The sequence below is a fragment of the Nannobrachium achirus genome (genome assembly GCF_963921795.1).
Source record: "Nannobrachium achirus genome assembly, chromosome: 16".
Taxonomy (NCBI): domain Eukaryota; kingdom Metazoa; phylum Chordata; class Actinopteri; order Myctophiformes; family Myctophidae; genus Nannobrachium; species Nannobrachium achirus.
In genome coordinates this window covers 39,875,726-39,890,721 of record NC_137823.1, presented here as the reverse complement: position 1 = coordinate 39,890,721, position 14,996 = coordinate 39,875,726, and the positions used below count along the sequence as shown (strand labels likewise).

General features: G+C 41.7%; 1 protein-coding gene across 1 annotated transcript in view; it reads right to left on the bottom strand.

Annotated features, from left to right (window-relative positions):
- The window catches only part of ezrb (ezrin b), a 48,415-nt gene that overhangs the window by 5,119 nt on the left and 28,300 nt on the right, over positions 1–14,996 (bottom strand). Inside the window, exons 8-11 of the mRNA XM_080743982.1 lie at positions 8,407–8,503; positions 6,837–7,000; positions 4,394–4,524; positions 1,495–1,655 (exon numbers count right to left, since the gene is read on the bottom strand). Coding sequence (XP_080600108.1) covers positions 1,495–1,655; positions 4,394–4,524; positions 6,837–7,000; positions 8,407–8,503 — 553 coding nt within the window. The remainder of the gene's footprint in view (positions 1–1,494; positions 1,656–4,393; positions 4,525–6,836; positions 7,001–8,406; positions 8,504–14,996) is intronic.

Genomic DNA, 14,996 nt, shown 5'->3' with positions numbered 1-14,996 from the left:
TTATTATCAGAATAAAACAATTTTACACTTATTTTGAGCATGTCCTTATAGGAGAAACTTTTCAGGAATCACGTGTTGTGAGCTTGTAGGTCTGCTATTTTTGACAATTCTTTTGATTGGATCTTATTTGGTGAAATGGGTTGCGAGACGTGGTGGGGTTTGCGTCTGGCCTCCCGAAAGCAAACTCCAGTGTTTTGACTGTGAAGTTAAAAAGCTCTCCATCTACTTTTTATTGCTTTGACCGTTGAAGAATGAAGGAGGGAGTAAAGGCTGGGCCCACCTCAGGCTGCTGTGGGTGGTCCGCTGAGGGGACGGGCAGGGGGTGGGGGGTGATTTAGTAGGGAGGGGGGTGGCCAGTCTGGAGTAATTGGGTGCGGTCCCACTGGGGGACAAAGTGGTTTTGTCTGGTACTGAAGTGGTCTGCCACAGACCAGCGTTCACAAGGTTCCCCACAGCAACAAGCCTGCTGCAGCCTCGGGTCAAATAATAATAACTCTTAAGCATTCTGTCAGGTTTGAATGAAGGGAGTTCATATATATAGATATATATTGTAATTTCAGGGCCGTTTCTGTGTCTGGCACTACTATAAATGAAGCACACCCGAAGCAGTTAACCAAATGAACCCTAGTCTCCCTATTCTGTGGGGCTTGTAGATCTGCTATTTTCTGACCTGTAATTGAGTATCCTGCCGGAGACAATAGCATCTTTCTGCCGGTCATCAAATTATTGGTTTAAAATCTCTGCTTACTCTGCTTACTCATCTCACACTTGTAAGTTGCTCCGGATAAGAGTGTCTGCTAAATGCCTAAATCATAATTATAAAACTAACATTCGAATAATAATATATATATAGTAGCTACGTGTGTTTCAGCAGAGAATATTACAGTATAAAGTAGGTGGACAAGACAAGGCAGATACAGTAGCACTGAGCAAACCAGCAGTTGAATCGAGAAAATAAAACAATGTGGGAACTCGTGAACAAAAACCTTAGTGTCCCTGATCGCGGAAATCGTGTGTGTGTGTGTGTGTGTGTGTGTGTGTGTGTGTGTGTGCGCGCGCGCGCATTATGGATGGGACGATAAGCGATATTGTTTATCGTGATAAAAAACACTCATGATAATCGTATCGTGGAGAGACTTTATCGTGATATCGTCATACACAGGGATCAATTCACCTTTCATTTGCCAGGCTGCATATCCGCCGGTACCACATAAACCCTCTATAATTGGTAAAAGGTACTTATAATATACGTACTTGATACTGTCAACACGTCGCAACGCAAGGTGTTGTGAGCTTGTAGATCTGCTATTTTTGGGGCAATGTTCCGCCCCAGGATATTTGGGGATATTTTGACTATCGCGATAATATCATAAATCGCGATTTATTTCGTCACAATAATCGTGATATGAAATGTTCATATCGTCCCATCCCTAGTCTGTGTGTGTGTGTGCATGCATGTAACATGGTGGGTATAAGTAAGGGCATTGTGCTGACCAGCTGCTCCTGGCTCTTCAGCTGGTCCTCAGCCTGTCTGGCCAGCTCCTCCTTGGCCAGCAGGGCGGCCTGGCGCTCCGCCTCCAGACGCGCCGCCTCGTCCTCGGCCCGCCGCCTCTCCTGCTCCAGGGTCATGGCCCTGCTCAGCTGCTCCTGGAGGTCTGGAGACGTGTGGGAGGACAGAGAGATATGGATGCTGTTAGGATTAGGACATTCAGGGTTCCCACACATCTTTACCAATTAATTTCCAAAACTTTTCCAGAATATTTAACCCGATTTCCAGGACTATATAACAATAATTCAGCTCAATAACGAGTCGCTTACTCCTATGCACAATGCCCAAAGACAGGTAGTGTATGGCAGTGGTTCTCAACCGTTTCTGGCTGTGACCCCCGAAATAATCATATTTGAACTGGGGACCCCCCAACCTGACGAGGACCAAGAGTTGAGGAATTTTGTATAACACGGTTTTATTGTGAAAATAGCCGATCTACATGCTCACAATGCCTCGCATTGCGAGGAGTTGTGAGCATGTAGATCTGCTATTTTCACAATTTCTGCCTCTAATATTTGACAATTTGGCCAATGTTTAATTTGTCATTTCAGAGGTATATTTTTTCCAGGACCCTTAATCAATTCCCAAACCTTTCTAGTACTGGAAAAATATTTTTCTAATTTCAAAATATTCCCAGGAATTTCATGACCGTGGGAACCCTGATCACTGGTTCTCAACCTTTTCAGGCCGCGACCCCCAAAATAATCATATTTTAACTGGGAACCCCCCACCCTGAGAAGCACTAAGAGTTGAGGCATTACATTTTGTATATCACCGTTCTATTGTGAAAATAGCAGATCTACATACTCAGCATGTAGATGAGCTATTTGCACAATTTCTGTCTCTAATATTTGACAATTTGACAAATGTTGATCGGATGAACAGCTCTGGAGATATGCAAAGGCCAGGCAGACGGGACATTCAGGGAAGCTTTAGAAGTAGATAATAAAATGCAATAATGTGTACAGTATACACAGTCAAATCTGAGCGGTTTGTTTAACTCCGACTGCACACATCGAGAAGTTTACGCTGAGGATTGTTTTACTGTGTATTCTAGGTCACGAATCAAGCTATGAAATTCACACAACTTAATAGGCAAAAAAGGTAAATTAGATCTATTGAAAGGGATGAGGCGCTATTACTTGAAAATTGTATTTCTAGTGATTGGCCACTGTCGTTCTTATCATTTGCTATAGCCTAATTGAAATGTGAGACGGGTGAGTGAGAAGCTAAAAGAAGCTATCCATGGGTCAATATTTGTTCCTACGCTCATCTATGGTCATGAAGTGTGGGTCACCAACATTGATCAAGACTGCAGATAATACGTTGCTGCAATGAGCAGTTTATTTTAATGATCAATCAATCGATTGTGTTCCACCTAGGATCAGTGGAACTTAAGTACTGTAGTAGTCTTTAAGTTCTTTACTTATTGGCATCACTTTTTTAATATTAATGTTCCGTTGTCGAAATGATGTGCGTTCGAAAAAGCGAGATTTCTCCGTCCTTGGCCTGAAAACGTTGAAGACACCTGCACTATACGATGCGAGGTCAACGATGACCTGGCATCTGTCTACATAACATGCCATCTAAATGACAATTTAGCCTTTACATAAGCCAGGTCGTCAAGGCTAGGGTAAGTGCTATGGGCTAAGGTGGAGTCTGAAGAGGTGAAGTCTTCAGATTACGGTGGAAGCTTGGGAGTGAGTCTGCGGTTCTAATTGCAACGGGGAGTTCTGTTCTACAACTGTTACTTACTTTTCATGCTTTCGTTTGACACTGTAGTGTGATCAAGTGGGGCGTTAATTTACAAAAAAACAAAGTTAGAATATGGAGATAAGAGGTTTCTGCCTGACAATGACTAAATGTCTCAATAGAAGAGTAGGAAGACGAAGTCCAACCACTACAGATGAACTAGTTATATTGTATTAACATACTCCAACATACATGTTGGTTAAAATAATGTTTAACCCATGAAAATAAGTTCTGGACTGCACATTTAATGTATTATTATACACCATGTAATTCTGTGAAAGTGGAGCAAGGTTGGCTAGAACCTACCAACCAATTGAAAATCACAGATGGTGCATTATGACCTGTAATGTAGCATAGACATGAACCCTAGCATCCCTATTGTGGAAATTTCACAATAGGCAAACATTTTGCAACAAATTAGGCAAACATTCGGTCAAAAATAGCAGCTGTTGATCGGCATTTTTTGACAAACACACTTGGTGTAGAGGGAATTGGGGGGGGGGGGGGGCAGTCAACCAAAGCATATAGGGTTTAAGTGGTTAACCAGCATCTGCAAGGTAAAAATATAAACAGGAAAAGGTTCAATCCCTCTTTAGAGAGGAACTGAGTGTCCAAAGAAACATGAAAAACCTGTAATATCACATCTCTGACCTACAAACGTAACACACACACGTTTGTATTGCTATAGTTGTGAGGACAACAACATTTTAGCATAGCAATGTCATAAATGCAATTTTTAATGTGTCTCACTGCAATGCATTGTGAGCTAGTAGATTGGCTATTTTCGCTACGCAACACCGGCACAAAACTAAGAATAAATTCCAACTGTAGGCCCGCCCTGAATCCTTTCCAAATTATTGTAAGCCTAATTCTAAACGCATTTATAAAAAAAATTATTTAAAAAAATTAAAACACTCTTGTAAGGACAAGGAAAATCCTCAAATTCTACCATCGTATTTGGCCCCAAAAGTATAGCAATCCAAGTACATCCACACACACATACACACACACACACAGCGTACTGTCAAGGCAAGATAATCACACACACACAGAGCCTACTGTCAAGGCTAGGTAATGGATGCAGCCTCCTACCTTTCTCTGCCTTCTTGGTCTTCTCCTCAAACTGGTAGAGCCTCATCATGAGCTCCTGCTTCTCTCTCTCCATCTGTTCCTTCTCTTTCTCGATGGCCTCTCTTTTCTTCTTCTCGTTTTCCAGCTGGGCTCTGCAGATAACACACACACGCACAATGAGAGCTGACACTGCTTAACGACCACTAAAGCAACAAGCACACGCACACACAGGGCCTTTTGTCTTTCCGTGCATTTCGGTTTTCATGAGATCGCATTGTGGACGGTTGGTCTGAAGAAGCCAGCAAGCATCACGTTAACCACTACGGTACTTCGCTATACCACACATGGCACAGCATCACGATGCAACGCTGTCGCAAATCCAAATACTCCTGAAGCTTAGACGGATCTTTATATCTGTGCTACAGTATGTTGATCTATTGATGTGTTATTGGGTTGGTAATAATTTGCACCCTTATGTCATACTGTACCTACTGTTTATTATTATACAACAGGTAGTTACGACGAAGCAATCTTATTGGTAGAAATAGCTTTCAACCTGTGTGAATAATGAGCATTACCACACAGGTCTAATCAAAATTGATGTAAACATCAGCTGTACTGGGTCCTGTCCCAGCAATATGTTAAGCGGCTACGCAAGCAGCTTTCTGGCATTAAATCTTTTTAAATTACAATCGAATATCCTAATAACAATGAAATGAAGTTGATGTATTTTTTAAGAGTAACTTTTGCATAACTCGAGGGTCATGCTTTATCATGGTTAATGGCACTTCAGCCCTTTCCTACGGAACTCGGCTGTCACCTCGTTCTTGCAGCAAGGCTGGCGTGCCAATAACCACGACAATGCACACCCTCTTGTGTAATAATGCTTAATTATGCTATTTGTACACGTGTGGATATTTTAGATTTATTTTTTGTTTTCTCCTTGCACCTCCTCTGTCCCTCAATTTTCCCTTCTTTTCTGATAAACAACGAAATGACAGAGCTTGCACAAAAATACAAATTTCACCCAGTGATTTACACCAGTAAGACAGATACATAGCCTAATAGTCTGTGTGTTTCACACTGCAGTGCTGCTATGACAACTGATTTCCTTTCCGAGGATAAACAAAGGGTCCATCGGTCAGTCGTCAATAACAGTCAGTATATACAGTACAGTATGTGTGTGTCTGTGTATTTGCGTGTCTTACTGCTACCAAGGAAGATGGCAGCAGCAGATGAAACAATCATCACACACAGTGTACCGTATGTTCATATTCAACAAAGTCTGGAGGAATTCTTGTGGTCTGCCATGAGAGAATGGAATTACATCTGTCGCCCACACATTTGAGGCAATTGAATGGTCATTAAAAATTGCATTTTTGTTCATTTGAGCACTTTTATCTGTAAGACGGTACCATACCTTTCATAAAGCCCAGAAAAAGGTCTTGCTGATTCCCTTTTCTTTCCTTTTTTTTAATCAACACCTTCAATAATCAAGTGGAATACCACTTGATACCACAATTCCAATGATAAGTTTCACTTATCTCTAGTGATATCTCCACTTTTTACTCAAGTGTGACTTTCTGGTTCTTTTGCTACCACTTCTGCTGCCCCACTAGTGGTTTACAGTGGTTTACAGTGACAGAGGGACTACAGTACTGTATGTAGTGTAGTGCTAAGAGACAGATGCAATGTGCAGCCTTGAGTTACATCACTGTGTTTGAACAGCTGTGCAGGACAGACACCGTTCTGACAGCTGAGACCAGTAGCTGCCTGAGAGCAGCTCTGGGATCACTGTACGTTCAATTCAACCATTTGGGGAAAATGCTTTTTGTTTTTGTTTCTACAAATATATTTATAAGGCATGTAGCAGAGACATTTTCATTCAGTACTAAACATTTATTTTGCATTGAAACCAAAACTTAATGTTTGTCCTGATAATGAGCTATTCCTACAAAGGTGTGTGCAAGTCTTACTACATAGTTTAAGCTACAATCCCTACATGTTATGTATGTTGCATCTCTCTCAATCATGAACCTGATACGCCAATACTTCTGAGAGAGGTAACTGAGACCATGTCCGAACTACTAATAAAATGACGGCACGTCTTTCTGCCATACAAAGCCAAAGTACAGTAACTATGCTAGGAATATATCTGTGTGTGTGTGTGTGTGTGTGTGTGTGTAAAAATAACTGATAAATGGTTTTAAGAGTGTTTCAACTCGTCAGCCAAATGAGATATCGGCATATAAGTGATATTACACTAATTGTATATCTGTTCTTGAGGTAATCGTTCACCCGCCATTATCACATAATTTGACCTTTCGGATACACAAATAAGTCTGTGTCCAAAAAAATTGTTACTGCACTTTGGCTTTGTAGGGAAGAATTGTCCAATCCAGTGTGTTGTCTACTTCTAAATCATTTCACTCAGAGAGAGTGTGAAAGCTGGACTCGTACGTACCTCTCCATTTGTTTCTGGTGTTTCTCCTCTCTGGCCTGAGCCTTCATCTGTTGCACCTCGATGGTGTCGGGCTTGCGGCGGCGCATGTACAGCTCGTGGTTGCCCATGCACAACTGCAGGATGCGCTTGTTGATGCGTAGCCGAGGGGCGTAGAAGACAAAGTCCTTCAGGGTCAAAGAAACAAGGAAACAGACAGAGAGAGAGAGAATGATGAAACTCCTAGTTGATTTCACGTTGTGCTTTGTTTCAGTAAAGACAGCAGTAAAGTAAGTAATTGTAGGCACAGAATGACCATAACTTCATAACATTTACACCCCACAAAATATCATTATCCACATGAACTCAAGCATCCCTATTCCGGGCATGTGGTAGGCGAACAGTCAACTAAAGTAGGTGATCTACAAGCTCATAACTTGTAGATTTTCGGTGAGGAGATTTTGACCCCTGGGGGACCCCATCTCACTAACAGCTTCTTTACACATGCTGTCAGGTTACTGAACACCCATGTCATCATCGATGTCAGGTGGAAACCTTATATGTCCAAAACCACTACTTGTCAGTACACAGGAAACAGAACCTGTGTTCCAGTGGATCCAATGTAGTTCTTTGTCACTGTTGGGCAGAAACCTTGTATCTCCAAGTGATGAAATTACTAAATTAAGCGTTGAGATAAAACACATTGTGAGGCTGTCGACCGTCTGTTTTTGCCACGTGTGTGTGACACTGTAGAAAGACAAAGTAGCAGATTAACTGACCAAAAAACATACAAATTTGAAACATGGCGATACAAGGTTTCTGCCCGATATGTACCGCACATTGTTATTGAATAACATGTAATGTTATCCTGTACACCATTGTGTACAGTATATAATCTGTACATGTGTAATGAGTACATTGTAGCTCTGTATTGTTTTGTCGTTGGGTTAGGGACGGTCCTTTGTGTTAATGGCAGAGAGAAACCAGAGCATTAGTACTATACTTTTACAATATTATATTGACTTGAACTTCTGACAGAAGTTGAAAGGTGTCCACTGCTGGCTGTGAGCAGGTTCAGAACAAATACTACAGGAAAACACTCTGTTAACACTGAGCTACAACAGTGATGGATCATGCGGTCTAATGCAGTGGTTCTCAACATTTTCATGTAATGGACTCCCTCAAATTGATATGTATTTGGCCCCATTTGAAAATATCTTGTGCCAGCCATATGACAAGATTTCTGTCGTTAGATTAGATTTAGTAAGAGGTACCGATAGCCAAGTGATTAGGCGTGTACCATATAGGCCTGATAACACTATTCCAACTTTTTTCCTTTTGCCTGTACTTTGTTCTTTATTCTCTCTTATTTTATATATCTATTTTTAAATGTGTTATAATGTATTGTTTTGCTGATTGTACCTGTATGAAAGAGTGACAACTGAAAAATAAATCCTTGTGGATCTCGTGAATCAAAGCTGTTATACTCTCCACTGAATGACTGAAGAAGACCATTAAATGGTGCAGAAGTAGAAACCTCTCAGATGGAGACTGCTGAGTGTTCATCATTAGCGAACGAGTGCCTTTTACTCACCGGGGCCTTTTTGTCAATAGGCTTGATGATAAACTTCTTGTCGTTGAAAGAAATGTTCCTGATCTCACTCCAGGGAAAGCCGATCTTTGGGGTTAGTCTGAGGATTAAAGCACATCATTGGAATAATCAATAAGAAGAAGAATGGTCACCATTCCTTTGGGGTATTTTAACTATTAGGAGCAGCACTAAATTATAAATGGTCTGCATTTATATAGTGATTTTCTAGTCTTTCCGACCACTCTAAATTACTTTTAATAATTCCATTGTAAATTTGAATGTAAATCTAATGTGCTTTACAATGTACTTCACATTTAACCATTGCACACATTGCAATGGAACACCATTAGACATTACGGGACTAAAGCGGTACACATTCACACACCAATGTAATGACGGAGGAAACCACGAACAGCAGGAGCAATATCTTTTTGGGGGTCCTTGACATCCAGTGATTCTCAAAGTGGATTCCAGGGACTCAGTGGGTTCCTTCAGGGGGGTCACTCTAAATTGACCGATACAAGCCTGTACTGTAACTCTGACAGTGTACAAATGGAACCAAATGAACCCGTCAGGGATCGTTTGGTTCCATTTGTACACTGTCAGAGTTAAGGGGAGACCTTGAAATTTGAGAAACATTGGCCTAATGCATATCAAACAGGGCGTCCTCACATTTAAAAGGGTTGACAACCACATAAGGCGCCAGGCTGCACCGTGTGCCACTCTAACACAGTAGATCTGCCAGGCCTACTGGCTGTGAACAGAGACCTGTACTGTATCAACAGTACAAGTATGAGGTATGAAGCACGCAGGGCGCGGCCCGCTCCTCCATTGTTAGCAGATACAATGCGTTGGATGCCAGGCTCATTCAACGTTGCCTCACACAGTCACAGGCAGAGGCAACATCCAACCCAGCTGACACTGTTGGAAGAAGTACTCCCTATTTTTGGGGGGTTTACTTAAGTAAAAGTATCAATACCACAATATAGAAATGCTCTATAAGTCCCGTCTGCAAAGTTTTACTTGAGTAAAAAAAAAAAAAAAAAAATATATATATATATATATATATATATATATATATAGCCTTTCTATTCATGTAGAGTTAGAAAAGCCATTGCGCTCACATTAATAAGAAATGTGAAATTTGAAATCGTGTTTGAAATGACCAAACCTGCCAACCGATGATGATGATGTCATTGGTAGGCAATTTTCAGAAGTGTCCACAGGCCTCCTCCTCCACGAGCATTAATGAGGACCAATTATGTTAAGATGTGAAGTGGTCCTTCAAGTATCGCAGAACACATAATCACCAAATGCCCCCTGTATAATATGGACCATCCAAGTGGGACCAGAGACGATGTTGTGGCTACACGACACTGTGTTGGACATTCGACGATGATATACGGAAGAAGTACTGTAGTAGCAACATTTATACTATACACTGTCAAATGTGTATTTATTCTACTTATATTCAACCTTGTAGAACATAAGTCTAAATGCATTTGACTCCAGCTGTCAACCTAACAGCTGACTTCCCCTACAGACTGCGACTTCGACACTCTATGTCAGCATTGCTCAGCAATATCTGTTTTAGTATGTATATTATAAAGACATGGATGTTCCTAATTGAACCAGTCAGCATTACTATTATTGTGCTGTCACTTAGCATAGTAAATATCCTTATATGACCATTTAGGATAACATCTATGTATATCTCTGTGTATAAGAGGTGTCCAAGATGACACCTGTCCCCCAAGCCAGGAGGTCTGGGGCTATGCTGCTGCAAAAGCTGTTTTTCTGTTCAAATCTTCTTCCCCCTGTCTGGAATATTAATATTTCCCCATAACAGTGCAGTACTTGAGTAAATGTAATTGGTTACTTTTTGCCTCTGCCAGCTGACGCTGCTGTAATGTAGTAGCTAGGCGAGCTGACTAACCAACCTAATCCTTTACTGCCTGAACTGGAATTTCAATCAATTACTGACCCTGACACATGCTGATGAAGTGAGAGCTGAGGAATGTGGAAGTTATCTTAGCAATTTGCTATTTTTCTGTTGCCTTTGTAGCCTGGTGTGGCAGACAGTGTTGATTTCGTCGACTAAATCTATGACGAAAAATGTTTGTCGACTGTGTTTTTTTTTTACTGACGTAAACTAAATAAAAACTAAGCTGTGATGACTAAAACGCGTTGTGAGCCTGTAGATCAGCTACAAGTGTAAAATCAGTCATTACGATGCCATCAAGGTCTGCCAAAATACATTTTAGTTGACTAAATCAACTGTAGATTTGGTCGCCTAAAATCTTGATATTTAGTTGACTAAAATTAGACTAAAACTAAAACTTTTCAGCTGACTAAATAAAATTTTATTCAAAAGACTATGACTAAAACTTGACAAATTTACTGTCAAAAACAACACTGGTGGCAGAGGCCGAGGCTTGTGTTTGCAATTAGTGGTGGAAATCCATGTGGTCGGCACACAGTCTCAGGAGGTTTCGGTGGTGTCGTTGGGCAGTGGTGGACAAAGCACTCAACCGCAGTGCTTGAGTCACAGTATAGATACTCCTGGTTAAATATTGCTCAACTACAAGTGAAAGTTGCTCTGTCAAATTTGAACTTGAGTTGAAGTACTGGAGTAGCTGCTATTACAAATTCAAACTCTTTTCAAAAATTTCAAAATCCCCCAAAATATAAATGTAATTTGTATTTTCTTACATCTTGAAAATAGCAGATCTACACACTCACACCCGGGCACTTTGCGAGGTGGTGTGAGCTTGTAGATCTAGATCTACTCTATTTTTGAATTAACAATTGTTAATTTAGCTAAAGTATGTATTTCAATGCGACGTGGCGCATTGTGAGCTTGTAGATTGGCCATTTTCAAAAGATTTGTATACATTTTATTCATTTGAAAACTTGTGAAACTGTGAAACTTTGAAGAATACGAGTACTTTTCCACAACTGAGTACTAGTAAATGTAACCATTCTTCAATACCGTTCCACCATTGGTGGTGGGTGAGGGATGAAGCCACAACTGGCCGGTCATTAGTATCCTCTTCAGACGTCTGTGATTAAAATGACTGACGTCTTCACTGAAACCTTTAAGTCACTTTAGCAGCTGTGCTACCGGCAATAAAATAGCTCAGTTGAGACTTCATATTCTGTTCAAACCTGGCTCAATAAGTAAACGTTATACAGTGCAGATGGTCCAAATAAGGCCTCTTAAAGAAGTAATGGCTCAAGATGTGCCACGTGTGGATTTGTAATGATGTATTATTCTTATTGAAGCCGCCATTACAAATGTGTAAATCTGAAAGACAAAACGGATTAATTCCCAAAGCTCAGCTGTGTGTGTGTGTGTGTGTGTATTACTATACTTAGTTATGAAGGCCAAATGTCAATGATGGCACAAGTATAGAAGAAATTGAGGAATAAACATTGTGAGGACAACTTTCCTGGTAAAAACGTTGATGTCCTCACAAGCATTGTAATACAAACCCTATGTGTGTGTGTGTGTGTGTGTGTGTGTGTGTGTGTGTGTGTGTGTGTGTGTGTGTGTGTGTGTGTGTGTGTGTGTTTGACCCAAGGTGGTTGCTAAGAGGAAAACCTGGCATGTGGTTCAAACCCAGTCTTTCCGAGCAGGAGCGGAGCGGGCCGCTGGCTGCAGTCAGTGGAACACGGTGGACAGTGAGGGGTTAAGCGGCTGCCTCCTCCACAGGGCCTTGTTGTTGGCAAGTGCTGCCGTGTTGCTGGTCTCTCATTGGACGGCCCCACCGCGGTGGAGGTTAGCCCTCACATTCTTAAGTGCCGCACAGCTTGAAAAACCAGTCGCGGTAGCCATGGTTACCGTAGAGGGCACCGTGGCGGAGGAGAGGCATTCTCCCTTTACTGATCCCAGGGAATTAATTATGAGACAGACAGACAGACGCGGATTGAGGAGGCAGATTTGCACACAGACGGGGGAGCCTTATGCTCAATCTACTGTATGCTTGTGTTAAGGTGTCCCGCAAGGATTTAGCCGATCTGAATTAAGCTCACAGCGCGTCACATTGTGATCTACTATTAACCCATTGAGACCACAGGACCGACTCTACGCATGTCTTCTAAATCAAACAGTTTTCTGAAAAACTTCAGTGGTGCTCAAACTTTTCGTTTGGTCCCCCAAAATGATACATACAGTATTTGGCCGCAGACCTCATCTCAAAAATATTTTGTTCCATGGATGCTCACAAGCAAAGATTTGAGTTAAAAATATTCGCTTAAAAAAAAAAAAAAAAGAAACAGAGGATCTACAAGTTCATGAGCTATCAGCTTGTAGATGAAGAACTTTTCTTTTTGCCACAGCCTTTTACTGAGTTTTTTCTTCTTCTGCACTGTCATTTTCTTCTTATTTTTCTGTTTTTATTTGTAGTTTTCTTTTGTGTTTAGTGCACTCTTAATCGTGTAAAGCACTTTGAATTGCCTTGTTGTTGTGCTATACTTGCCTTCAAGACTACGATCAAGCCTAACTAAACATGTTTTAAATGATCCCTCTGCCAGAAGACAGAAATCACACCAGTTCAAAAAAGGTCCAAAAAGAGATGCCACTCCAGTTACATGTCAGCCATCTGTGGCCGGAGTGGCACAGTGGATCAACGTTCTCGTTAAGCCACCACTGAGGGGACGCATTCATCTACTGCCTCCCGGCCAAGAGCAGCTGCAGAGCTCCATGCTCCTTTCAGTAGAGCTTGGCATGGTCGCGGCTCACACGCTGCGTTTCAGAGCTAGACGCAGGGAGCAACGGCCCCCGGTTGTCAACAACAAAAGCTGGTGAGTGTGGTCAGCAGAGACAGAGAGGGCTGGCCCTGTGGCAGGGCTGGCCGCTTGCAGATTCAATGACTGGAAGGTCTGTCCAGCTGGGTGGAGCGAGGCGGCCATGGCCGAGTGGGTAGAGCAGTGGTTCTCTAACTTTTTCACGTCAAGGACCCGCAAATTGACACTTATTTGAAAGGTCTACTTAAAGGGAGGTCAAACTATGACATGATTTACCTGTCCCCAGTAAACCCCCCCCCCCAGGAAACAAATAAGGGGCGGAGCATTCCAGAATCCAGTCTGATACAGTATGAGTGGCTTTCTAATTGGCTGTCGACCAGCCAAAGTGCATCAGCAGGTGAACTAATGGGTCAGCCAAAGACTCCCAGCATTTGTCGTCTAGTGATGGGTTTTGTCACACAGCCACAGACATAAACCCACTATGAACATAGTTGAACCTTGAACATTCTGGAGCCCAGTGCCAACCTCTCGTCACTGAGTAACCAGGGATTCAATTAACAACAACAAAAATCTCACCACTGAAAGGTTTTGTTAGGCCGCCTCAATCTGCTATTCGTATAAACAGCGTGGAAGGAGCCGGCCACTCTAGAGCCGTTTCCTAAACTTTTGGCACAATGTGTAGAATGATGATGTTTAGGTATTATCTTTCAATACCTACTAGTCCTTACCCGTTCAAAGATATGAGCTCCGAAATTATGTGCAGTGTGTGGGTTATGGGGTGTGCACTGTGCACACAGTATATGAGGGATGGAAAGTAACTTTAACTGGTGCTTGCATGATAATATGTAGGAGCATCAATGTAAGAAATACCCGTTTCGTTTAATGGCTATAGAGATACTGTGTGTCGATCTGCATGATTTTTGGACAACATCTGTAACAGGGCCAGACAACCCCCCACCCCACACCCACACCCACACACACACACACACAGCTGGTTAAACATTTTGCCTCATGCTAGATGCAGAATAGATATGCCTCATGCTAGATGCAGAATAGATACCATAAAAATGCTCATATACAGCATATGATTTGTGAAAGTGACAAACGGGCTTCACAGTTGTGTCAGGTGTGTTCATATGCTAATGGTGATGCGATTTCAGATCAATTGCTCCAGCCACTGAGGAGAAACGCTGTGACAGACACTCAGACAGACAGACAGACACTCACTCAGACATTTGGAAAATTATATGTTTGATGTTCCTGCTGTTGTACATATAGTATAGCCAACCATTTGAAGAAATCACAGATTGAGGGTTAATGGAAGATGCTGCAAGTGTTCTACTGCTAGTTTGGCCAATTCAAATCTCTTTTAATTCTCAAATAACTTTAATATCTATTATTACTGTAGGGTTCGACCAGTTAGGGTTAGGGTTATGCATGATTTATGAAACGTGTCACACTGCTATTTTTGGAGTGTCACTAAGTGCACAGTCAGTACAAGTAGAACTCATCTGTGGTGATATAAAAAGATGCCCATTGACCTGCTGACTTCCTATCATAGGATCTGCTGAGTCAGTCAGTGATCAGTCTCGCGTAGACAGAGAACTATTCCCCAATCTCTGAATGCTACAGTATATAGAGCCTGGAACTACACATCCTGAAAGCCGACAGCGGAAGCCATTTTCGAATTTCCACTTCTGTTAAGAATCGAGCTGTATAAGCTTCAATTGTTTTGATTTATATAGAGGGTATGCGTGTGACATCATCATAATACACGGAAATTATGCGGGAACGCCTACTGAGTGGAAAAAACTACTTTCTGGCCTTGACAGCCCATACATCCA